Source organism: Leptidea sinapis, chromosome 22 (assembly GCF_905404315.1).
Source record: "Leptidea sinapis chromosome 22, ilLepSina1.1, whole genome shotgun sequence".
Taxonomy (NCBI): Eukaryota; Metazoa; Arthropoda; class Insecta; order Lepidoptera; family Pieridae; genus Leptidea; species Leptidea sinapis.
The window spans coordinates 413,582-438,039 of NC_066286.1; the positions used below are offsets into that span (position 1 = coordinate 413,582).

Genomic DNA, 24,458 nt, shown 5'->3' on the forward strand with positions numbered 1-24,458 from the left:
CTACATTCTCCTGCAACAACAGAGGAATCACTGGAGCGTTGCCGGCCTTTTAAGAAGGTGTACGCGCTTCTCTGAAGGTACCCATATCGTATCGTCTTGAAAACACCTTACAAGAAAGCTCATTCCACAGCTTTTTTTATGGAATAGGAGGACAAACGAGCGTACGGATTACCTGGTGTTAAGTGATCACCGCCGCCCACATTGTCTTGCAACGCCAGAGGAATCAGAGATGCGTTGCCGGCCTTTAAGGAGGTGTACGCACTTTTTTTTAAGGTACCCATGTCGTATCGCCCGGGAAGCACCACACTAGGAAGCTCTATTACCGATATAATATTATATTCCTCCATAAAATCGCTGGTTTTGTAGCTACAGATCCGGAGTTTATGCATAACTCTTGAACCGTGGGATCTAACCACTTACACGCGTATTTCCATGCGAATAACAGTACCTAATCAATGATATAATAAAATATTTCTAAAATACGTAGTTTTTCACATGCGCACATATTTTCATATACGTAGAACGTCAGGAACGTAGGTAATTATAATTTTTATACGTTTTTACCTAAAGTTTTGCTAAAATAAAATACATTGGATAAGTTTCCTAATATTAATGGCGGCTTTTCACAGTATGCTGTCTAAGCAGTAGTCATTATTGTGTATCGGTTTGAAAGACACTGTAGCTAGTGAGATCCTAATCTCACTCTCTCTCATCTCACTCAGTCTCATTAGCCCAGTCCCAGTACATAGGTACTGGGTCCCAGTACATCAGCCCAGTCCTAGTATAGACTGGGACTGGGCTGATGAGACTTGACAAGTGACGAGCGCAATAGCTATGTCGCACAGTTTTGGGCTTAATCAGGAATCCTAAGCAGCACTCCGGATCATCACATCAACGCCTTGCTACAAAAACTATATTAACTAAGAACCCACAATCTACATAGTAATTAATTATTTTATTTTGGTTATTATATAAATAAATTTACGTTTCCATTTTCCATAGAGCTCTCTACTCTATGGCTTTTGGGTCATATAACCAGAATGTTCGTGCAATATTTTCATATTAACCTCATACCTACTTAGATAGGTATGAAGTTAATATGATAATTAATATACCTTTTAAAACCGTAATAGACATTTCTTTCCTAAACTAGCCCCTAACTAACATTATATAAATTAGATGGATTAAAATTAAGGGTTCTGGAGAAAGTTGTTTTCGAATAAAAATAATATTCCAAAAATAAATTATTACAAGAATTGATGCATAGTATATTCACTTATTTTCACTTCATAGTCAACGGTTTCCGTGGTGTAGCGGTTATCACATCTGCCTAACACGCAGAAGGCCCCCGGTTCGATCCCGGGCGGAAACATATTTTTAGTTTTTTTTTCTGACTGTGCTGCTCATAAATTTCAGTACAAGAAAAAGTAAAAGACACATCAAATAATTAAATATTATGATTATTTCAACATAAATGGCGCGATTTTTATAATGGACTTTTTTTACAACGAAACAAGGCGACGGGAATGTTATGAATTTTATACACGCTATTCGATTTTGACAAAATATGTTGACGAGAAAATAATAAAATTATTGATAATTAAATATAACACACAATCATTAGTCTTAGATAATTTATATGCCTATATAAAGCCTTTTGCTGTCTAGCAGCAAAAACCGATAAAAACAGGCATGGTTTATTACTTTAGTGTGGGTGACAAGTTTAAATTCTCTTTGGTGTGTGGAACACTGTCTTACACTCGCAATTTGTATGTCACCTTGTGTTGTGTGCATTGCTCAAAACTCAGAATAGAGGGTTAACTGTCAACCTAATTTATTTCGACGTTTTCACTGTTGTCACAGTACAAAGAGCATTTAAACACTACCTTCATCAGTCTATCTAGACATATAAATGATCTAAGCCATTAATTTGTGCAACAACTTAAAGATTCATAGCTAAAATTTATCACTTCTTTAAGATAGCAAAGTATCACAATGGCTATCAATACAATAGGCCCAGAATTGCAGTAACAATCTTTGTTATGAGAAAAAATGATGAAACAGGCAAGAGATTCACCTAAGTTTTATGCTCTGCCCATTACAATAGTGTACCATTCAGGATTCTAAACTCAAAATTGAGATAATTTGAATTGTTAAGATAGTTTAGTCTACTTATTTCACTGTATGCAGCACCCTTCAATTTGAAACATACACCCTTATTCATAATGGTCCGCTCACTTTAAACAGCCGCTGAGGAGTGTTTTTTCTCAGTCTGACTTAGGTCAATAGAAGACAGAGTGAGAATTAGCAATGCTTTAAGTTAGCAGGCTATTATGAATAAGGGGGTTAAAATATAGTGCTTTGTTAAAGCCAAAGATATAAATATTTACTCACCCTTGGACACTAAGGTAAAAAAATAAGAAAAATCACATTTATATCTTATATAACTTTATATCAATATACCTTTGAAAAAATAAAAATACATTACATAATCAAATATTTTACTATTGTAAGCTTACATTTTACACATAAGGACAGATGATTCAATACATTTTCCCACTTTGAGATCAAACTTCGAATAGACATTTATTAATGGTGGTTTTGAAAATGATCTAACCAGAACAATTTTAAGGTTTTAAAAGCCTGAGAAGAAATAAACCAAAATCTCAGTTTAAATTGTAAAGTATTATGTCTTACATGTTCATAAGAACATTCACAAGTACATTTGAACACTCTTTGGAATTTACAGATATTTTACACCCTTTTGAGTTATTTTATTATCTTACAAAAGAACTGAATCTATACTAGATTAGATTCTTATTAATAAACACAATGTAAAGTTACTCCAAATTTAAAATTGCTTCTCCCTTTCATTTAATTCTGTTGTGACAAGGGTTAGATAAAGACAAACTGTGTTATTATATAAAAATCTAATTTAAACATGGCTTAGACATATGTTTAGTTAGACAGTGACCTAACAATAACGACATCTGAAATGGATTTATCTTTGTCTATTACAAAATTTTGTTTAGCTTGTGTGTATCTAAAACATTGTTAAAGACAACATAAGCTCTTCAGTACAGGTAGAATAAAGAAATGGAACACAATTGCACTGTCATCACAGAAGCTAAATCTTCATAAAAAAAATCCATATGAATATGATCTGTGTTTGAAAAACCTTAATAATATAAGCAATGTCTAAAGATTGTTGAACACTAAACAACAGAAAGACACAGATTTGTAATAGAACTTTTATAAAACAATGTTAACCACATGTTTAGCTTTTTTGTAATAGCACAGAAAAAGTCTTAAATTTGTAATAACTTTACTTCTCATTTTTTAGTAACACTGTTAGTGTTTTCATATATCTTATACATGATTTACTCTAGATAATGCCAGAAAACTATGTTTAGTATTCATATCATAATATCCCACAGGGCCTGCATCACAATCTGCACAGCTGAGATATTTGAAGTTGTCTACTGTGTTTGTAAACCCCATTTTGTAAAATGTAAACATACTTTCCACATAATAAAACTCATATATGGCTTCTGTCTGTATTTCCCCAGAATTTGATTTATCTTGTAACATCAATGGAAGATCTTTCTGAAAGAAATAATTAAAATCAATACACAATGTAGCATAATATGCATATTAAATGGAAATGGAAGTGTATCATCAGTACTTGTATATAAGTATAATTATCAGTATAGGTGAAATACTTAAAATGAAGTACCAATCCTCAATGGAATCAAATCGAATGGAACAATTCATTATAACCACAGGAAATGTGAGAACTTTCTGTATTTCCACACCCTATTATTGCTGTCAGTAGCCAAATCCATAATATATTTGAAATTACAAACAAAACCAATAACAATGTTGAATTCATGAGTTACATTATTCAAATTATTTATTCATCATATAATTGCTATACACAATTTGTACTGGGAAGCTTCTATTTTTCTATTATATTTATCTATTCATCTTCAGTGGAACACAAACCACATTTTAGCCAGTATCACTTTTAAGTAGACTATCAAGCTTCAAAGTATGTGTTTTTACATTTTAATGGTAACAGTCAATGCTAAGATAACACAAAGTTTTATTTTCTTATAGGTAATTTTATTAGGTATTATTCTATTAGGTAGTTTTCTTATACCTGAAAAAAATAATGTTCGACTATAAATGACATAGATAGCTTCGAAACGTATGAATGATTCACTTTTTAAAAGGCTGCAGTAATCACTAAGAAAAAATAAAATAATATTATGTATTGCATACGCTAAAGGCTTAATCGGAATTAATAACAATAAGCATGACGACCATCACCCGGCAAAACAACAATAGATAAATACAATGTTAACCTGCTGTGTAATGTATTTTCCAGAATTTTTATCAAGCATTTTCGAGCCACAAAATTTACATTTCACCTCCAGTTTGTTTGTTCCATTTTCAATTAGTTCTTTGCCAATGCTGTTAACCTCAACATCAGCTGACATCTTTATATTTACTTGAGCGGTAAATTGTAAAACAAAGGTTGTTATACTTTAGTAACTATTACTACAATTAGGGATGAAGAAAAATGAAAATTATTCTAAAATTCAATAAAAAATATAATTCTTATATTAGTATTAAAATATAGTCTTTACTCTTCTCACTTCTGACATTATCACATTAGACAATCAAAGAGTTTTTTTTTTTGGTTCTGTTCGTCCATCTGGACAGGCAAGGGGGTCAAAAGCCCATACAGCCAAGTCTTCATTTTTATTTTTCTATTCTTTACGTTACACAGCTTGTTCAAAGTCAAGCTAAGTATTTATATAATCTTCATCTTCAAACATAAATAGTACAATTTCCCATAAAAGTAGTATTTCGTGTTCTTCATGTTTCATTTTCTTCATATACATATAGGTTCGCATGAAAGGCCGAAGCCAAGTCTTTTATTTATAATATTCTTGTTCCAATGAAGATCAAGCTTAGCCCCTTATTTTTAATAATAAACTTTTATGATATAATACTAAAATATAAATCTCATATACGTTATAAGAAATATATTATACATGAATTATAAATAATAATGATGAATATTAGTTGAATATAATTATAAGATAATATGAAACTAATTTAAGGTATAACTACAAATATAATATTTACATTTATACATTAAAATTTACATTATAAACACAAGTCCAATAATAATTTATGTTTTAAGTCTGTGTAAGGGATTGTGTCAAAAGCCAAGCCGTATATTAAAATTTCGCCTACCCTTGAAACTATAAATTTGTAAAGCAGCACGAAGCAGTCATAAGTTTTCAATAACGGCTGAAGTGAGCGCGGGATGTCTTCAGCATTCTTATAAATATCCAAGAGGCAGTCTATCATGTAAATCTTTGAAGATTATATTGGGGACAGTCAAAGAAAATGTGATCAAGAGTTTGGATGGATAAATTACAGAATTGACAAGTTGGAGAATCTAAAACACCGATCCTAAATAAATGAGCACCACTACGAGAATGTCCCAGACGTAACTGACAAATTGTGGTGTAAAATTTTCTGTGTAAGTTTTTTTTTCTTTTTAACAAACCAGGGAGGAGAGATTTCGTTTTTAATGTCGGCTTACCATTTGCCCTTTGTTTGAACAACTTGTTGCCAATAATTCTAAAAGTCTTGCAAGAATGGACCTTTAAAATGAGACAGTGCATCTGTGTGTGGTATGGGAATGTTCAAAGCAGTATGTATCTGATTACTATTCACAATAGATTTAGCAAGATAATCAGCTTGTTCATTTCCTTCCACGCCTATGTGTGAAGGAGTCCAGAATAAAACAATATCTTTTGTTAGGGATAAGCATTGATACTTGTCTCTAATATTGTAAATGATGAAATTAGTTGTAACATTACATTTAGGATATTGTAAAGCTTTTAAAACACTCATGCTATCTGTTATAACGATCCAATTATTATATGACTGTTCTCGAATATATTCTAGAGCAGCAAATATGGCAGCACATTCTGCTGTGTATAAACTAGCCAAGGTATTTAACCTATGACCAAACCCACTCCACAGTTGTATGTCATAAACTGCCATAGAGACAGCAGTATTATTTTTAGATCCATCAGTATAAAGTTGGTTATAATTTTGCCACTCTGACAGCATACTATATACATCTTCCTTATATTTTAATGATTCATTAATAATTATTTTAATAGGTGTATATTTTGAATTTAAGAATTTAAATAACATGGCCAAAGAATACTAGAAAATAGATTATGATCACAAGAAAAATGTAACAAATCAGAGATGCCTTCTACTTGATAGTAGGAATTATTGTCAGTTCGGTTAATATATTCCTGTATCTTTAATAGGAGTGGATAATTATTAATAGGAGTTAATTTGAGAAATAATTTTGTTTTTAGATATTTGAATCTAAAAGCTAGTGGGGGAATATTACATTCTACTTGACGTAACGATATAATAGGAGTAGACCTAAAAGCGCCTTATATGATCCTTAAGCATTTATTTTGTATTTTTTCTAATTTATTCACTAATGTAATTACTCCACCATAACAAAAGAAGGCATACTCAAAATGGCTACGGACTAATGACTTATATAGTGTTAGCAAGATGCGTGGGTCTGCACCCACAGTATGTACCAGCTAATGATTTCAAAATATTGCAGGCCTTTAATGCTCGATTTTCTAATATTTCGACATATTTGTGCCATCTAAAATTACTTAAAAAGGTAACTCCTAAAAACTTTATTGAATTATCTATTAAAATTTCCTGAGTACCATAATATATTTTTGCATCTCTTATTCTTATAGAATGCTTTGAAAATATTACTACTTTGCTTTTGTCAATAATGACCTCAAGACTAAGATATTGAAAGTAAAGCTCCAATTTTTTGAGTGCTACATTAAGATCTAACACAACATTTGATAAATTAAGTCCTGAACTATACACTACTAGATCATCAGCAAATTGGAGGTTAGAAACTCTATTACCCAAGACAATATTTATTTGATTTATGTAGATTATAAAGAGCAATGGACTCAAAATTCCGCGCCGATACGCCTCTATATGAATATTGAGGACCTATTAATAGGTTATTGACTCTAACAGAATAATTTACGACCATGCAAGAAATTGAATATCCAACTAACTATTTTTTCAGGGACATTTAAGGATAGAAGAATGGATGATAATTGTTCTAAATCAACATTATTAAATGCTCCTACAACATCCAAAAAAACACCAGCCAATATCTTATTGCAAATCTGGGCACTATGGATGTCAAGACATAAATGCCGTAGACTCTCACAAGCAGAACGACCGCATCGAAATCCAAATTGATTATTAGGTAAGAGGTTGTTACTTTCAATATAAAATATTAATCTCTGTTTTATTAATTGTTCAAAAATTTTACCAACACACGAGCTAAGTGTGATAGGACGATATGAATCAGCTGAACTAGAATCTTTCCCATGCTTTAAAATTGGAATTAGGCAGTCTGTTTTCCATTCTTCTGGAATAGTGGAGTTGTTCCATAGGAGATTTAATATTTTTAGAAACTTATTTAAGTTAGAAGAGTTTAGGAATTTAAACATTTTATAGGAGAGCCAATCCAAACCGCATGCAGAGTCCTTTCTTGATGATAGACCAGCTTTTAATTCTTCAATAGTAAAAGGGGCAATCATGAAAGAGTTGGTGCTATTTAAAGGATGATTATTGTGAATATTTGTCAAATTTGGTACTGTATCTGGAGTATATTTGTGTAAAAAGTTGGATATCCAATTATTGCTAGAGAAACAATTATTATTAGAATATAAGTTCTTAAATTTCCTCATTTTTGTCCAAATATGTTTCATTGGCGTTAACCTATTTATGGTGGAGCAAAAATCTGTCCAGAATTTACGACGTTCAAGTCTTAATATACATTTTTTCTTTGCTTGAGCTTGCTTAAAATGAATGTAGTTTTGGATATTGCAATTTGATTTGAATAATAGATAGCCTGCTTGCAATCTTCTACCACTTTAGTACATTGCCCAATCCACCAGGGAAGTTGTCGCTTTCTTTTAGGTAGATGAGTTATATTGTTACAGTGATAGTTGGTTTTAGGTACTGAATTTTCTACCGCTCTAAGAATTATGGAACAGAAGTTATTGTAAGACTTCTGTAGATTACAATTATTTATTTCAAATTGTTTTAACAAGTCATTTACTAAGTTCTCATATTGGTCCCAATTTACTATTTTCAGATTACTGTGTGTAGGAATGTTGGATGGAATTGAAGAAGATTCAGTGTCCGACACTACCATGGAAAATTTTGTGATTGTAGGCAAGTGATAGCTGCCCAAAGAGTCCTGATAAACTTGCCATTCACAGCACAGGAATAATGAAGATGATCCTATTGTTAGATCTAGTCCATTTGGTCTTCAAGAATTAGTACCCACTGTAGTTGGTTGATCATTATTTAAGAGCATTAAGTCATTATCGTCCATTACATCCATGATGTCTCTACCTCTAGAATTGGTTCTATTACAACCCCAAATGGTATGGTGAGCATTAAAATCACCAGCAATTATTAGTGGTTTTGGAATACTATGCAACAGTCTATTAAATTTAGATTTGTCAAAGTTAGGTACACTGTTGCCAGGACTGTAAAAGCTAACAATTGAGATGTCTTTTTGTTTGTATTTAATTTTGATTGCTACATTTTGCAAGGAGTTATCAGCAAATTTTTCTAAAAAAATAAATGCCATTTCTAACAAAAATTGCTACACCATTGTGATCATTACCTCAATCATTTCTTATTACTGTATAACCTCTGAATGAAAACTGTATATTTGGTTTAAGCCAAGATTCTGATATAAGTGCTATGTGTATGTCCTGCTCATAAAGTAGGTTTTGAAGCTCAAGTCTGTTACTCAACAGACTTTGAGCATTCCACTGTACTATGTTAAGTTTGTGACAGTTGAATGTGCCGTTTTATTTTTAATTTATATGGTATCTTTAATAGCTGAACAAATTGCGTGTGAGCTAATGCTTTGATTCTGTGTTTTATTTAGTGTAATGACTTTGATTATTGATTCTGTGGTTAGGTTCATTGCTGCTGGATAGGACAAAATTAAATTAATGATGTCTTGTGTGTTCTCTGTCTTATTGAGTGATGGAAAGTTTGTTGGATGTTTAAATAAATCTGATAATGGTGTTTTATTTTTATTTTTACTATCCAATATCTTTTTTTGCTTTATAGGGCATTGACCTGATACTGCAAGATGGTTACCTTTACAGTGTACATATACTGCTTTGTCAATAGGTATAGCACATTCTTTATATGAATGATTTTCAGTGCAGATTGAGCAACGCTGCGAATTCTTACAGAATTTAGCCAAGTGGTCAAACCTAAGGCATCGGAAACACTGCTTAACTGGCGGCACATAAGGTCGCACTGGTAGACGACACATCTTTAAGTGAACGTAATTTGGGAGTGAAGTAGATGACGCAAAGGTAATAATGACTGCCTGTGTAGGTTGTAATATAAAACCGCTATCGGATTTGTTTTTTTTTCATTATACGCCGAACAGAAATATTTTTTTTTTGTACTTGACAAAGATTTGAAAATTTTTTTGTTGGACATATCAATTGGTACGGAGGAAATCACTCCAGACAATTCAGTGGCACCAGCTGGGATGGACGCCTCAATATTTTGTTCCCTTAAAAATGTCGTGTTGTCTTCGAATGTATTAGCCAAATTGGGTCGTTCAAACACTACTCCTATCTTATATTTGTTGAGTTTCTTAAGATATTTAATGCCTTTAATGAAGCGCGATAAGTAGCTTCTAAGAGTTAGCATGTCACGACTACCAAGTGGCTGTTCAGTGACGCTCTCTATGAAGACTATAAATTCATGACCGGCACCTGCGTCTTCCGGATATCGGCGACAATAGTCGTCCACCCTAAATGGCAAATAAAAGTCCTCGTGGTCTTGCAATACTGTACGCGAATCTGAGAATTCGCTACTTTCAGAGGTGGAATCTAGAATAGACTCACCTTTATCTCGTTCCGGCTTGGTTTTTTTCCGCCTTTTCGACATCTCTTAGCACAAACCTAAATTACTAAATATATAGACTTTTACTTATACTAAACAAATTAAATGATAAACATATACAAATACTTAGATACTTTTCAAAAATATGAGGATTATATACAATATAATAGAAATATTTAATTTTATAGTTAAAAAGACCGCCCTAAGCGTTCAAGAGTTCCCGCGCTTTTCTAGACAATCATTGATTCTTCACTATTGTCATTTGTCAAATTTTATTATTTTTGTAGAGCATTGGCAACAAGACTATCAGCTCAAACCAAAATACAATAAAAGAAGAACATTTTTCAGTATACTCGATCATGAGAAAAACCCCCGCGTAAAAAAATTAAATGTAGGTTATACCCTCAGAATACAGAACAATCCAGAAGGAGTGTTCAATGTTCAATCATTTGTATGCAGCATGTTGTGTCCAAAATGATCCACCCGCGTAGTGCTACCAGGGCACTATATTATTACCGCTTTTGGGGTGAAATTAAAATGTTATGTAGGAACAACTAACTTTTAGGTATTTCATTCCCAAGCCGGGCAAAGAGCATTGGGTTTTTAGTAAGAAATTTCTGAGTAGCAGCCCAGAGTTTAGAAATGTGGAGGCTTGCCCCTATTATCTGGGAATTAAACTTGAACCTTGTCCAATTTAACTCTCAGAAGACTGACGTTTCAGCTCGATCCATAAGACCGCGTGCAATACAGAGCAGCTCGAATTGTCGGGGGTGTTCTGTGAATGGCTACGTAGAGACATCGCCTTTATGTGTGTATTCTACCGCATTTATCATGGGGAGTATTCCGAAGAGCTGTTTCACCTGATTCCTGCCGCCGAATTCCACCTCCGCACGACACGCCCACCATCTGGATGTGTGGCGGTCCTCCACAGTGCGCTTTTCAAGGAGCTATCTTCCACGTACCTTATAGCTGTGGAATTAACTTCCTTGTGCGGTGTTTTCGTGTTGCAAGAGATTGTGGGCGGCGGTGATCAATTAACATAACACAAATAATCAATTAACAACCCGTACGCTCGTTTTTCCTCCTATTCCATTAAAAAAAAACAGATCCCGGATTCGGAGAATTATTTTCACTCAGGATTATTTAACATTCTGAATAAGTTAAGTTAAATATTTAATTATTCTGTAGCAACACTTACAACAGAAAAGTGTGATAAATTAAAGACAATAATAATTCAATAAAAAGTTATTTATAAAGTTGGGTAAACTAGTCGTTTATTAGGTGGCGATACTTACGAAATTGATGTGTAATGTTCTTTGACCAATAAGTAACGTAAATTAAGTTCAATATTAAAATGGAGTGGTTAAGTGCTACTTATAGATGAAACGTGATTCCATCCAACTTCGTCGTATGACCAAGAGTATTTTTGCAAGTGGGAATGACACACGATGGTTTAATGACAAGCTAACGAACCCCGCCGTTTCGCCCTGGTTTACACCGCTTCAAACTTGAGCGCGTTGACACCTCATTTTGATAGTGGTAGTTTTTGACGTTCAATAAGTGATTTAGAATTCTATTTTGAATATAAATATTTGAATTTCATTGAAATGAAATCTCCAAAAGTCATTCGTAATCGTTGTTTCTCAGCGTCGATCTATAAGGATATACTATAAAAGATGAAGGATAATGTGGATATTCTGCCGTGCAAAGAAGTAAATATTATATTATAATCTTATGACTATTTATTATTTAACTTGACTGGTTATTAAAAGATAAAAGAAGCTGTGAATCAATATAATAAAAATAGAATTCTAGCAATATTATTTATAAGGGAAGTGAATAATAATAATGTAGTGAAAACAAAAAAGCAAAAGTTATGGTGAAAGATTTAACTTGAAAGTCCTAGTTACCACGTCATAAGATAAAAAAAATTTGTTTATCAGTTATCAGACCGTCAGTTCAAGTTGTCAGTTGTCACTTGAGACAAGAACTGAGAAATTTAAACAGAAAACTAAATATTGACCATTCAAAGTATTTAAGTCAAGTAAATAATTTAAAATGAGTTCGGGATTTATTTCTGAATCTGAGATCCTTGAGGCGAGGCGTGTACGTCAGGAAGAATGGGAAAAGGTACGAACTGAAGACCAACCTAAAGGTAAGCCAGACTAAGGTAACTTCTAAAATCCTTATATACCCATTTGGTCACTGTCTCGATCTTAATTCAATAAGTATGATTTATTTTCAATTGACTTGCACATAATATATCTTATTCTACTAGCAAAATTGCCAAACTTTTCTTTGATCACCCATATAAAATATATTATCACTTAAACATTTGTTGTGTCAACTCTGTAATGCAGGCATAGCTCATTGAATTTGCCCCGGAACACTAACTGTTAACTCAAAATTGATAATACAATTAGGTCTAGGCGGTGTTATCACTTAAACCATTAAGTTAACATTGCTCATACCTAGTATGTTAACAAATCTCAATCTCGATCAATTATAAATTGTAGTAACAATTTATGTTTGACCTTTTAAAAACATCTGTCAACCATATATGGTATATGCTATATGGGCTCCTGTTTCCGCAATTAAACCACTAGTATGGGTCCATTTTGTGTGCAGTATTGGCCAGTTACTCCAACCGGCCCAGCTCCTTCCAGAAGTTCAGAACATTCCTGGGGTGTTCGCAGACTTCCTGCAGTGACCTAGTATTCTCTGTCAACCATATAAAATATTATAGAATCAAAATTCAAAGTTAAAGTTTGTAAACTACATATACATACAAGTTCTAAGAGACAATAATTTGATAGCAGTGTTACATACAGGTTGGCACAGTGTGTGGTTTTGTTTTGATTGTTCCATCAGCATAGCTGCATGTCTAAACATTCAATACAAAGTGTGTGGATCCATTGGACTGCCATGTGCTTACATATTTCAAGAAAGTGTAAAGTCAGTTGCACAAAAAAAACATGCAATCCACATAGAAGTGAAACCTTCAAAAATTTTGGCTCCAAGGTAATGAGATGAATGTGAAATTGCGGGAATAGGATCATTGTAGGTTATAGTAATAATTATCGTAGTGATACAATGTTTGATAATTATTTTACATTTTATTTATATGTATTGCATAGATTTGTTTAGACTCGGAGCTTATATTTTCGATCTGATTTTTTTTTTTATTTTTTTATTTTTTTTTTTATGGAATAGGAGGACAAACGAGCGTACGGGTCACCTGGTGTTAAGTGATCACCGCCGCCCACACTCTCCTGCAACACCAGAGGAATCACAAGAGCGTTGCCGGCCTTTAAGGAAGGTGTACACGCTTTTCTTGAAGGTACCCATGTCGTATCGTCCCGGAAACACCGCACAAGGAAGCTCATTCCACAGCTTCGTGGTAAATTTTCGTGATCTGAATTATCAATCAATAAATTTAAATCTTTTATTAAACATAGACTTATGTCGAAGGCTTATTACAGTATTGAAGATTACGTAAACAATATTACAATATGGAATTAAATAGTATTATAGTTGTTTTTTATGGATTATATGGTTCAGCCTTGTGTTGTTTCACTGGTTTGCATTGTTTTGAAAATATATTTAAAATTTTATGTAATTAATATGTATGTAACTTAATTGTATTTTTTGTGATTGACATTGATGAGCAGACTTTTGATTTTATGTTAATAAAATATTTTGACTTTGACTTGATAAATGATGCAAGAGGCTTATGGTAACTAAAGTATGAAATAAATACTTTGGTCTTAATATGCTCAATATATCTTTGAAATAATGTCTCAATTATTGTTTTTAACCTTGTTATTGATACAATGTGACTGCTGCTCATTTTCAAATTAAATTTGGAGTCCAAAAACTCAATCAATAGAATTACTGTATCCAAGGCAAAATTTACATTAAACCTCTAAACTGCATATGAAGTCCTGGTACATGTTGCTAGGGTGACACATGATTTCAACCTCTATGAAAGACATTACTATCACCGCTACCATTCTTATGTTCTCTTGGTGTCTATGTAGTAATATGTTGTGTTTAGAATATATTAAGGTACACTCGCATCATACATAAGACAATCTCTTCTTCAACTATGATCACTTGGTACCAAAACAATGTATAATACAACTTGAACTTGAACTTAATGCTTCCTATCTTATTTTCTCCTATGAAATCTTATTAATTTATGTGTCTGTCCCATTTTACCTTCACCTTACGTTTCTACTTATGGTTGGGTTGTTCTCCTCCATACCAACCTTCCTCCTTTCTCATCCGGGCGCTTTCTCATCTGTTAACAGAGACAGAGTTTACATTTGTATTACTACATTGTATATATATATATTGTGTAATGGTCCTAAATCTTTCGGTCTTGTGTAACGCTAGAAAATCTGATGCTAAGGTCCTGCGCAGTGAGCGGCTTGGATGTCCGTATAAAAGACTTACGACAATCACATCACAAGCAAACAATGTAATGGTTGACTCTAGGTCGAGCACCACAACACTTCCCTAAACTGAAGTGTACCATCCCATATAAAACTGATGGTAACTGTTTGCTGGTCACTTTGGTGTAATTCATTTCAGATCAATCATTCAATTCATGCCCAGATCCAGTTGGATTAGTTCTTATATAATTTATTTTTCAGAGGCTCCAGAAGAAGCCTACGACTCAAGGCCTTTGTACCAACGTTTAGAGGAACAACGGCTGAAAAAGGAAGCAGAATATGAAGAGGCACATAAGCTTAGTAAGTTAAATATTTATGGTTTACAATAATGAAGCTTTTTACAATACTGATAGTGGAAGATGCTACAACTTGACTGCAGAATGTACACTGTGTTAAAAATACCCTGTGTGATAATTGACAAGAAGTTCATTGCGGAGACACCACTAATAATAAAATAAAAATCAAAACCCCTTAGATTATTATATTAGTTCTGCTGTGAAAATATTTCATTATATCAACAGGGAGCATTTAATGAAACAATTCTTGATGTTACAATTATGAAATATTGACAAATTCATAAACAACAGTATTTTATTTATTATATACAGAACAACATCGGTCGGGTCAGCTAGTAAATATATATAATTGAACTCCATTGGCCATTTTTTGCTCTTCATGATCAGTACTTCTTTACCAAATTATACTTTCTGTATATACAAATGCTTGGTTTTTACTGATAGTTATTTATTAAGTAAGTGCATATATTATTAAGTAGTAATAGATACTTTACATGCCCACTGATAAGATTAATTTTAAGTCGTATTCAGGTTCGCAGCTTTGGGGTAGTCACAGTACTTACATTGGTAAAATACACACTCTACGATCGACTTGTGTTTAGGTATTTGGTAAGATAGCAGGCGCCATTATCTATCATTCATCTAGGGTCAGTGTAACAAATCACAGAAGAAAAAATTACCTACGTACTTTGCCTAAATAGGTACCATGTTGTAATGTTTACGCATGTTTCATCTAAAACCCTTCGTGCTTCTCCATTTCGTGAGAACACTTTCCTTTGTTCAAAGAAACAACGAAAAAAATATATAGGCTATATTTTATCCCGGAAAAATCCATGGTTCTCTCGGCGTTTGGATAACATTGAATACACTGCGATGAGCTATAACTATATCAATACATAGATGGTTTAGTTTGCCACAGAAATCTTCCTCGAAATAAGATTCGTATAATATGATCGGGAGCGAAAACGGGAACCGGAACTGGAATAGCACATGAGATTATCTACGCAGACGGAGTCGCAGGCATCAGCTAGTAAATATATATAACATAAAGTTATAACTGTGAAAACCGATATAATATCTCTTTGGTTAATAATAGTCAAGTTCTTTGATTTCTCAACAGAGAATATGATAAGGGGTCTAGATGACGACGAGATCGGTTTCCTGGATTTAGTGGAACGTACAAAAGCGGAAGTCGCCCAGCAGATCAGCATTGAGGAACACAAGGAGATGCAAGAGTTCAGGTATAATGATTTTTCTCTGTAATTGTAAATATGATGCATACTTGTTTGATGACAGTACTTACCTACATGAATAAGAAAGATCATCAAAAGCTTTCAGTACTTAAAGTGAAATGTTCTCGTTGATAAATCTAATATATATAAATTACGTGACACGTTGTTTGTCCGCGATGGACTCCTAAACTAATGAACAGATTTAAATGGAGATTACTTCATGTAGTGCAGTTTAGTACAACTTGAGAGATAGGATAGTTTTTATTTCGATTTCGGACCCATAAATAATTTTACTATCAATATTTGTTTTGTATGGACATATTTTCTGTGAGAGAATTTATTGACGCACGGTTTGACATTTCTGCTGTGCATCAATTTCACTACAACAACAACGAGCATATGTTACGAAATAATTCTTGATGTTTTGAAATATTATTGGCAAATTGGCAAACAAAGCAAAAAGTCCTAAAAATTATATATTCCTCTTGCTATTCTACGATTGTAGAAATAACAATATTTTGGAAATCTGGCTTTGACAATTAATTATTAAATAACGTATACGGCTGTACGGGCTTGAACCCTTTGCCTACCCAATGGATGACTGGACGAAGAAACCAAAAAAAAAAATAACGAATGTCGCAAACGTCAGTTAATTTTACCACCAACTTCACCCCTGTTACTTTTGTGTTACAGTAATGCGCGCGCATCTTAAAATTTCACTCTCATCATTTTTTCATAACGCGCCTAAACAAGTAAAACTTCATAAAGTTTAATAGGTACTATTATTTTTCAGAGAAAGAGTTTCAAACCTTGCAGAGAGTGAAGAGCTGAGCAGGCTTCGAGCGCAGCTGGCACCAGCTCGATCAAATACAACACCACAAAATAATAAGAATAAACTACAAGGGGTAACTATACGATATCTATTACTTTATATTCTCTTTGGTTAATGAAATATTTACCTACATACCGTATGAGCTTCACTTATATGCAATAGATGAAAATACTATAAAGTAATACTAGTCCGTACTTAAGACCGCTATCCCGAGAAATCACCAAAATAGCGCATAATTGAAACCATTTCATAACGGTGTCTATAGAGTATGATAAGAAAAGAAGGCATTGCGAAAAAAAATCACCAAAGTACCACTAACTTTTACAGTTGGAATGTTAATGTTTCAATCTAGATAAAAATTGTATGAAAAATTATTGACTGTTTACCAATACTTTTTCACATAGTTCTGTTATTTTTGTAAAGGAAATTGTATTTTATTTGTAATAAATAAGAAATGCTTCTAATTATGAATTAAAACTATGGCGATCTTGTGCGAGAGAGGTAACCTAGCACCGCTCGATTCCTCAAGGCCGTTGGCTCGGTCCCCAGCCTTAACCGGTCTAGTACTTCCTAATAGTACTAGATTAAGAACAGACTAGTGGAGCTGCTTAACTACTTAACCGTAATCATAAAGAATAACTCCCTTATTCATAATGGTCTGCTAACTTTAAACAGCCGCTTAGAAGTGTTTTTTCTCATTCTGACTTAGGTCAATAGAAGAAGACAGAGTGAGAGTTAGCAATGCTTTAAGTTAGCAGACTATTATGAATAAGAGGGTAGATGTAAAAATTTGTGTAATTAATTGAAATTCTGTAATTTTCAAACAAGCAATTAATACATTAAGGAAACTAAGTAAAACTTATGACTTGTCAGTAACTCTTCTTCAATTTAGATTTAACTTCGTTTGCATTGTAAGTTATAGAAATTATTTTGCTTCCAGGTTGTGGTAAGAAAGAGGAAAGCGAGTGAGATAGAGGGAGAGAAACAAGATGCGCCCTCTCCGCCGAAGAACGGAGACACCAATAATGGGTAGGAGATAATTTTATCTGCCGTATTATCATCAGCCGTACTGTCGGTTAATTATGCTCTCCATGAGCTTAGAGAGCAGAGAGGTAATAGCTATAGGCCTGTAGTTTGCCGGATCCGAACTATCTCCTCTTTTCTGGATCGGATGGACAAGGGCTGATGAGTGATTTTTCCTTCATGAGGCTTCCATGAGTCAGGGACTAGGCCTTTTGAGTATGAGTGCAGGAATAAACCCGCTAGCTCCGGCGTCAACTCAGGGGCATACGTTCTAAGCTAAAACACGATGGGAGAAATGCCATCCGGCCTACTCGACTTTTAACGAAAAAGGGCTCGCTGAACAGTTTTTTGTCTGAACTGTACTTCAGGCATAGAGCTCTGTTTTCCCACTATCGTCAAGAGTCGAGTTGGAGGCGAAGAGATGGCACAGAAGATCGGCTTTCTCTTTTGTCTTTTGCTAGGGTGTCCCTGGCCCATATGACAACAATGTTTGTCAAAATCTTCTGCAGCGGCAGCAAGGACGGCTGGTTGAAGTTACCAAGAGCAACTTTCGACAACGCCCAGAAATAGCGTGTTCCAGTCGGGTAGCCAGAAAGCTGCTCGCCGATTTTGACGACGTGAGCCACCTTGAGACATTAGATGTTAAAGCTCATTTGCCCAGTAATTTCACTAGATACGGCGCCCTTCTGACCGAAACAATGCTGACATATTTCTGCTTCTTGGCAAAAAAGGCGCCGTTTTGGTACTCATAATCTTGCTGGCATAGGATATGCAAAGAAACCCCCTACTTTTTATCAGTAGGAGTTTTCTTTGCACAGGATTGCCCTAATTCGCCTCTTACGTCACCCTTGGGGATGGGACTTTCCTATTCTTTTTAATCCCAGGGGAAGCACAGGGCAAATACTATCATAATGTACTAATGTATTGTTTAGCAGTGACGAACCACGTGTCAGCACTATGCGGTGCGTTGGAGTGTTGCCTGGCCTCGGGCAATATGACACTGACACGTCCAGTGATACAGACGACTCTTCTGATGCTGAAGAGGTTAGTACAAATAATTCTAGGCAATTCTGTTACATTCAGAGAAAAAACGACTGCTAAACAGTATGACATTTTAAGATGGAGAACTGATCGAATTCGAATGATTTTTTTCGAACTTCGAAAAAATTGTTTTAACAAAACAACAACCGATTTCAACAACACTATTCACTAATTAATATGCACTAAAAAGTATAAAAATAATTTCGTCTTTTCATACAATCGAATTAATTAATCTAATTCTAGTAACGTTTATTGTTATTTTTGGACGGGAAGCACCAGCTTTCAAATAAAAAAGAATTATCAAAATCGTTTCACCCAGTCGAAAGTTCTGAGGTAACTTAAAAAAAAACCATACCGACGAATTGAAAAGATCCTTTTTTGAAGTCAGCTAAAAAATCATGTGTTAACAATATAAAACAAACAATAAGCTCAGTTAACAATTATTGTCTTTTCAAAATGAAAACTCCCAAGCCCTTTAAAATTATTTTTTTTTGCGCCCAGTCAAAGGGAAAAAGCTACCCTCCTGGATAACGATGGGTGGGAGGTGGTGAATGCTCATGCATACCAACGCAGCCTAAATCCTCGTTGGTTATGTGGGACTTACGTAAAACTACTAAAGACCACCTGAGGCTGCCTTTGGGCAAGTGCCTTCTAAGCCTTACCAACCTTCAAACCACCTTCGCACGACTCGCCACAAGTTAAGATATCATCCCCACCATCTGGATGTGTGGCGGTCCTCCACAGTGCGGTTTTCAAGGAGCTTTCTTCCACGTACTACAACACTGTGGAATGAGCTTCCTTGTGCGGTGTTTCCGGAACGATACGACTCTGGGTACCTTCAAAAAAAGCGCGTACACCTTCCTTAAAGGCCGGCAACGCTCTTGTGATTCCTCTGGTGTTGCAAGAGAATGTGGGCGGCGGTGATCACTTAACACCAGGTGAGCCGTACGCTCGTTTGTCCCCCTATTCCATAAAAAAAAAGCCTTCATCGAGGGCGACCTTCTCTTAGAGAGAGAGGCGCAAGCATCAATCACTCCCTATGGAATATCCGCTGGGATGGTCTAAAGTAAGAAGGTATATTAATTAAATGTAACGTGTTTCAGAGCGGAAAATGCTGTGCCAAACTCGATCTCCTTGGAAGAAGGCAAACCCAAACGGCCGATTCGAAACAGAAAGGAGAGTCGAAAAGTTAAGCGATATTGTATCTAATATAATTGTGTTAAGGTTGTTATTTAGATTTGCTTATGTATCTTGTATTATAATTATACTTTTCTTAAACTATTAAACTTTTTAACTCTGTTAGCACTGATAAGATATTATGCACGGTTAATCGTTACATTTGTAGGAAACTGACATCATTAGTTCGGCCATACACGTTCGGTATCTGTTCCGATCATAAACTTATTATACTAGGGTAATAGACAAACACTCTCCTCATTACGGCGAGACTAAATTTAAAATGTTCATGTGTGCTAGTTTTACAGATGTGTTAGTGATTTAGTGAAGTGTGTAGTATTTTGGTTTTGGTCAATCCCTATGACAAATATTGAAAAACGGCGTCATATTCACGTATACATAATTTTATTTTCTAGCACATATTTTTTTATTAATATAATCTTTAGAAGATAGCGTGTTCACTGCGTATATAAATTGTAATTTAGTGAATATGTTCTACGAAAATAAGCACCACGAAAGCAGTATAGAATAATCAGTATTTCTTACCTTTTAAATGTTTCTTTATTTGGTTTGTTGGTATAGATAACAACACAATCTAACACAGAACACGACGCCACTAAATTTTATAATTAAAACGTTAAAACACAGAACAATAACAATAAAAACACTGAAATTAAAATGTGATACGATGACAGGAGACTATTGGACACTAAATTGTTTCAAAACGGTTTCACCGTCAATCTATTCCGTCTCTTTCTCACACCTACGTTTTTGTGTAAGGATAGTTATCGTACTGTCACACAAGGTTTGTCTATTACGCTAGTATAGGTACTAAGCTTATGCTATTTATTCCGAATTCGTTTTCCGTATTCGAATGCAAGCATTTCATAAAAAATAATCAAAGTGGCGCACACTTTTCTATTAAATGATTGAAGTCCCTGACGATGGTTTCAATGAGAAATTAACAAATTGAATAATATCGAAAAAAAAAATCCATGAAAATCAATGAATAGTCCACTTTAAAATACCGCTATGTGCATCAGTGGGAGGCTCCTTTGCACAGGAAGCCGGCTAAATTATGGGTACCACAACGTTCTTTTTTTTTATTTCTGCCGTAAAGCAGTAATGTGTAAGCATTACTGTGCTTTGGTCTGAAGGGCACCGTAGCTAGTGAAATTACTGGGCAAATGAGGCTTAACATCTTATGTCTCAAGGTGACGAGCGCAATTGTAGTGCCGCGAATTTTTGGCTTTGTTGAGAATCCTGAGCGGCACTGCATTGTAATGGGCGTGGCGTATCAATTACCATCAGCTGAACGTCCTCGTCTCGACCCTTATTATAAAAAAAAAATCAAAATATTAATATTCATAAAGAAAAAAAAATTCTCTTTATCCAAATTGAACATAACTATTTTGTTAACTATTTAAATACAAAATAAATTGAATTATATTTTTTTAATTTAAATTTCAAAATTAAATATAACAAGATTATTTTTGTATGAGTTATTGTAACTTAACTAGTTTTGAAGAAGCATCTAATGAACATATAGACCAGTGCTGAAGCCTTTGAAAATTGTAAAAAGTGAAACAAAAAAATAGAAGAAAAGTGAGATGAAATCAAAGGTATTTTCCTTGTTATTTTCACATAAATTTTGAGGTAATGTGAAAAAAGTGTAAGTGAGAAAGTTGTAGATCTTTTTATTACCTTTGGTATTAACTTTATTTCATAGGACTTGTAGTTTTGCCGGAAATCGAGATAAACCGTTTTCTACCCTTAAACCCCCTCTCCCCTCTATTTCCCGCCATCAGATCGCCCCTACTTTATTTTTCCTTTTATTTTTGTTATGTTCTCCTTCTTTTCCAATGAGTTTCATCCTACTATTATTTTTTTTGGTTCCAAAAATTATCGACCCTGATCTAATAGACAGTTTTGAAAAGACTCATTTCTAATCATTATAATATTTGTTGTAAAAATGCATTAAGATAATATAAAAGGTTCGTAATGTAGTCACTAAATTCTTAACTGTACTATGCTTCTTGAAAATATATGTCTCAGCTTCAGGGGGTAAAAATAATACCCAGCAACAGGCTATGTCATAATAATTTTTTTGATGTGACGTGGGGCCATTTTTAAGGCATAAAAACTTTGGTATCACACCTACTCCTTAGGGCATATACATGTAAATATACAATATAAGTACACAAACAATACATATTATACACTTAAAAATGTTTTAAAAACCAGTATTCAAAAAAAGCGCGTACACCTTCCTTAAAGGCCGGCAACGCTCTTGTGATTCCTCTGGTGTTGCAAGAGAATGTGGGCGGCGGTGATCACTTAACACCAGGTGACCCTACGCTCGTTTGTCCTCCTATTCCATAAAAAAAAAACAGTAGATACAGATGGCGCAAGACTTTATGGGCTGTGATTATATTGGGCTTTACTTAGTGATGAAAAACATCGATAGTATGGGTAATATTATATCATATAAGTCTAAACTGCCCGAATGGTAAGGTGGTTCATTCATTTCAGTACTGTATAATACTTCTTAGTATCGGTTCATCATCGCGGTATTGTCGCTACGACAGACATCTCTGGTCCGGAAGTATAGTTTTACTGTTCATGTGTTACGAGCCTTTGTGCACAGCGACCATACATTTTCCAAGAACTGTTAATTACAATACTATTTTTGCAACTTATTGATGTGGAATGTCTGGGCTCGATGATTATTGACACTGGGTGTCTTAAAATTGTTGATATTAGTTATAATATACTGGGAAATACTGTATGGTTTTACAAAAATAAACGTGCAAATTAATAAGAGTATTGTATTATTCCGCAAGGGACAATAAAGACATTAGGTTGTTAACTATTTATTAAACTCTACACGAGAAGTCCACACCCAAGCCACTTCAAAACGCTAATCTAAGCCTTTAATAAAAGGCTGCTCGTGAGGCAGAAGGGTTAAGTAGAGAAAAGTTACAGATCCTATGCAGGGTCCTAGCGGAGCAGTGAAGTGGAGAATAGCAACCTCTGAAGCCTCAGTGATTCAAGAGTCCATAGTCAGTGCTAAAGAAACCCTGTTGCATATCTGATTTTTCAAAACATCCATCATTTGGGCTTTCCGAAAGCTTATGCAAATTGACCACCTGATTCCTCACTGGCTGCAGCATACAGGTCATTGTCGAGGGTTATTGCTCGAACCCAAAGTCCGTGAACGCTGGAGTGCACCGAGGCTGTGTGCTAACTCCTCCAACATGCATTGCTATGCGGATGACAATACTGGAGATCCGTATACACGGGCTATGCTTGTCTCTGTCGGAAAATGGTCGACTAGTGCCGAAATAAACTAGTGTCTACATTTGAGAAGTTCGCGGAATGGTGTAAAATGAACCTTACCCAATTTAACCCTCAGAAGACTCAAGAGTACGCATTGACTACTACTATAACCCCATATGTCGTATCAATGATCTTCGACAATATTTGCCTTAATGCCTCTCCTAGTATCGTAATCTCGAGCGATTGTCAATACTGCGGTCGTCTGGAAGGCAAAGGCAAATTGGCTTCGAAGAAGCTGGGCGTCATAAATAGACCCCGCCAATACTTCAAGCCGGCCCACATTCTAGCGCTCTACAAAGCGCAGGTCCACATATTATGGAGTATTGCTGTCGTCTCCCGTCTGTTGCACCCCAGTATCAGCTCGAACCACTTAACTGCGTCCAACATTCGGAAATCTAGTGCTCTGTGAACGCCTAGATCACTTGGCGTTGCGTAGACGTCGTTTCGTTGTGTTTTCTACCGCATCTCTCACGGGGAATGTTCCGAAGAGCTGTTTGACCTGATTCGCACAAAAACTTTATATTTTTTCTTCTTTTATAAAATTTGTTTTTCTCTGTTGTTACTCTTTAACCCTTTTTTATTTTGTTAATGTTTTGCAGCCCTTAGATTCAATTCCTGGACGATGTGCTAATAATGTATGACCCCCAAAATAATGCGTAAGATAAGAACAATGTATTTGCAATTTGATAAAACATCACTGGATATTATGAAAAGTAAAATATTTTTTTTCTTAAAAACCCATTTTTTAAGCCAATTTCCCAACTATTATATTATATTTTCTTATTTATAGTTCATATAATCCCCATATACTTTTCTGTGTGTGTACTCGTTGCCGAAGTTGATATGGCTGATTGGAATCCCCCTTTGGATATCATCCCCAGTATCTGGATGTGGCGTTCCTCCACAGTGGGGTTTTCTAAGAACTTTCTTCCGCGTACTACCAAGTTGTGGATTCCTTTTGCGGTGTTTCCAGCACGATACGACATGGGTACCTTCAAAAAAAGCACGT

The 24,458-nt window shown here is 34.6% G+C and overlaps 2 protein-coding genes and 1 non-coding gene across 5 annotated transcripts; 2 read left to right on the forward strand and 1 right to left on the reverse strand.

The window, feature by feature from the left end:
• The first annotated feature begins 1,299 nt into the window (after window positions 1-1,299).
• On the forward strand, window positions 1,300-1,372 carry Trnav-aac (transfer RNA valine (anticodon AAC)). Its single transcript has one exon. It is a non-coding gene; the product is annotated as a tRNA-Val (tRNA).
• A 1,059-nt stretch (window positions 1,373-2,431) lies between these two features.
• LOC126970938 (guanine nucleotide exchange factor MSS4 homolog) lies at window positions 2,432-4,948 on the reverse strand. 2 transcript variants are annotated; one of them, XM_050817077.1, is made up of 2 exons: window positions 4,434-4,948; window positions 2,432-3,606 (listed from the first exon to the last, which is right to left on the reverse strand). In XM_050817077.1, exons 1-2 carry the CDS (start codon window positions 4,500-4,502, stop codon window positions 3,370-3,372), a joined length of 306 nt encoding a protein of 101 aa, XP_050673034.1. In that variant the 5' UTR covers window positions 4,503-4,948; the 3' UTR covers window positions 2,432-3,369. The 2 variants fall into 2 exon arrangements, with proteins under 2 accessions (XP_050673034.1, XP_050673033.1); XM_050817076.1 differs by having other exon boundaries at window positions 4,368-4,692.
• Window positions 4,949-12,009: 7,061 nt separating this feature from the next.
• Window positions 12,010-22,931, forward strand: LOC126970937 (PSME3-interacting protein). Of its 2 annotated transcripts, none has more exons than XM_050817074.1 (7): window positions 12,010-12,208; window positions 14,712-14,810; window positions 15,927-16,047; window positions 16,832-16,943; window positions 17,811-17,899; window positions 18,826-18,937; window positions 20,038-22,931. In XM_050817074.1, the coding sequence occupies exons 1-7, from the start codon at window positions 12,112-12,114 to the stop codon at window positions 20,125-20,127; spliced, it is 720 nt and encodes a 239-aa protein (XP_050673031.1). In that variant the 5' UTR covers window positions 12,010-12,111; the 3' UTR covers window positions 20,128-22,931. The 2 variants fall into 2 exon arrangements, with proteins under 2 accessions (XP_050673031.1, XP_050673032.1); XM_050817075.1 differs by having other exon boundaries at window positions 12,011-12,208; window positions 18,829-18,937.
• Window positions 22,932-24,458: the final 1,527 nt, after the last annotated feature.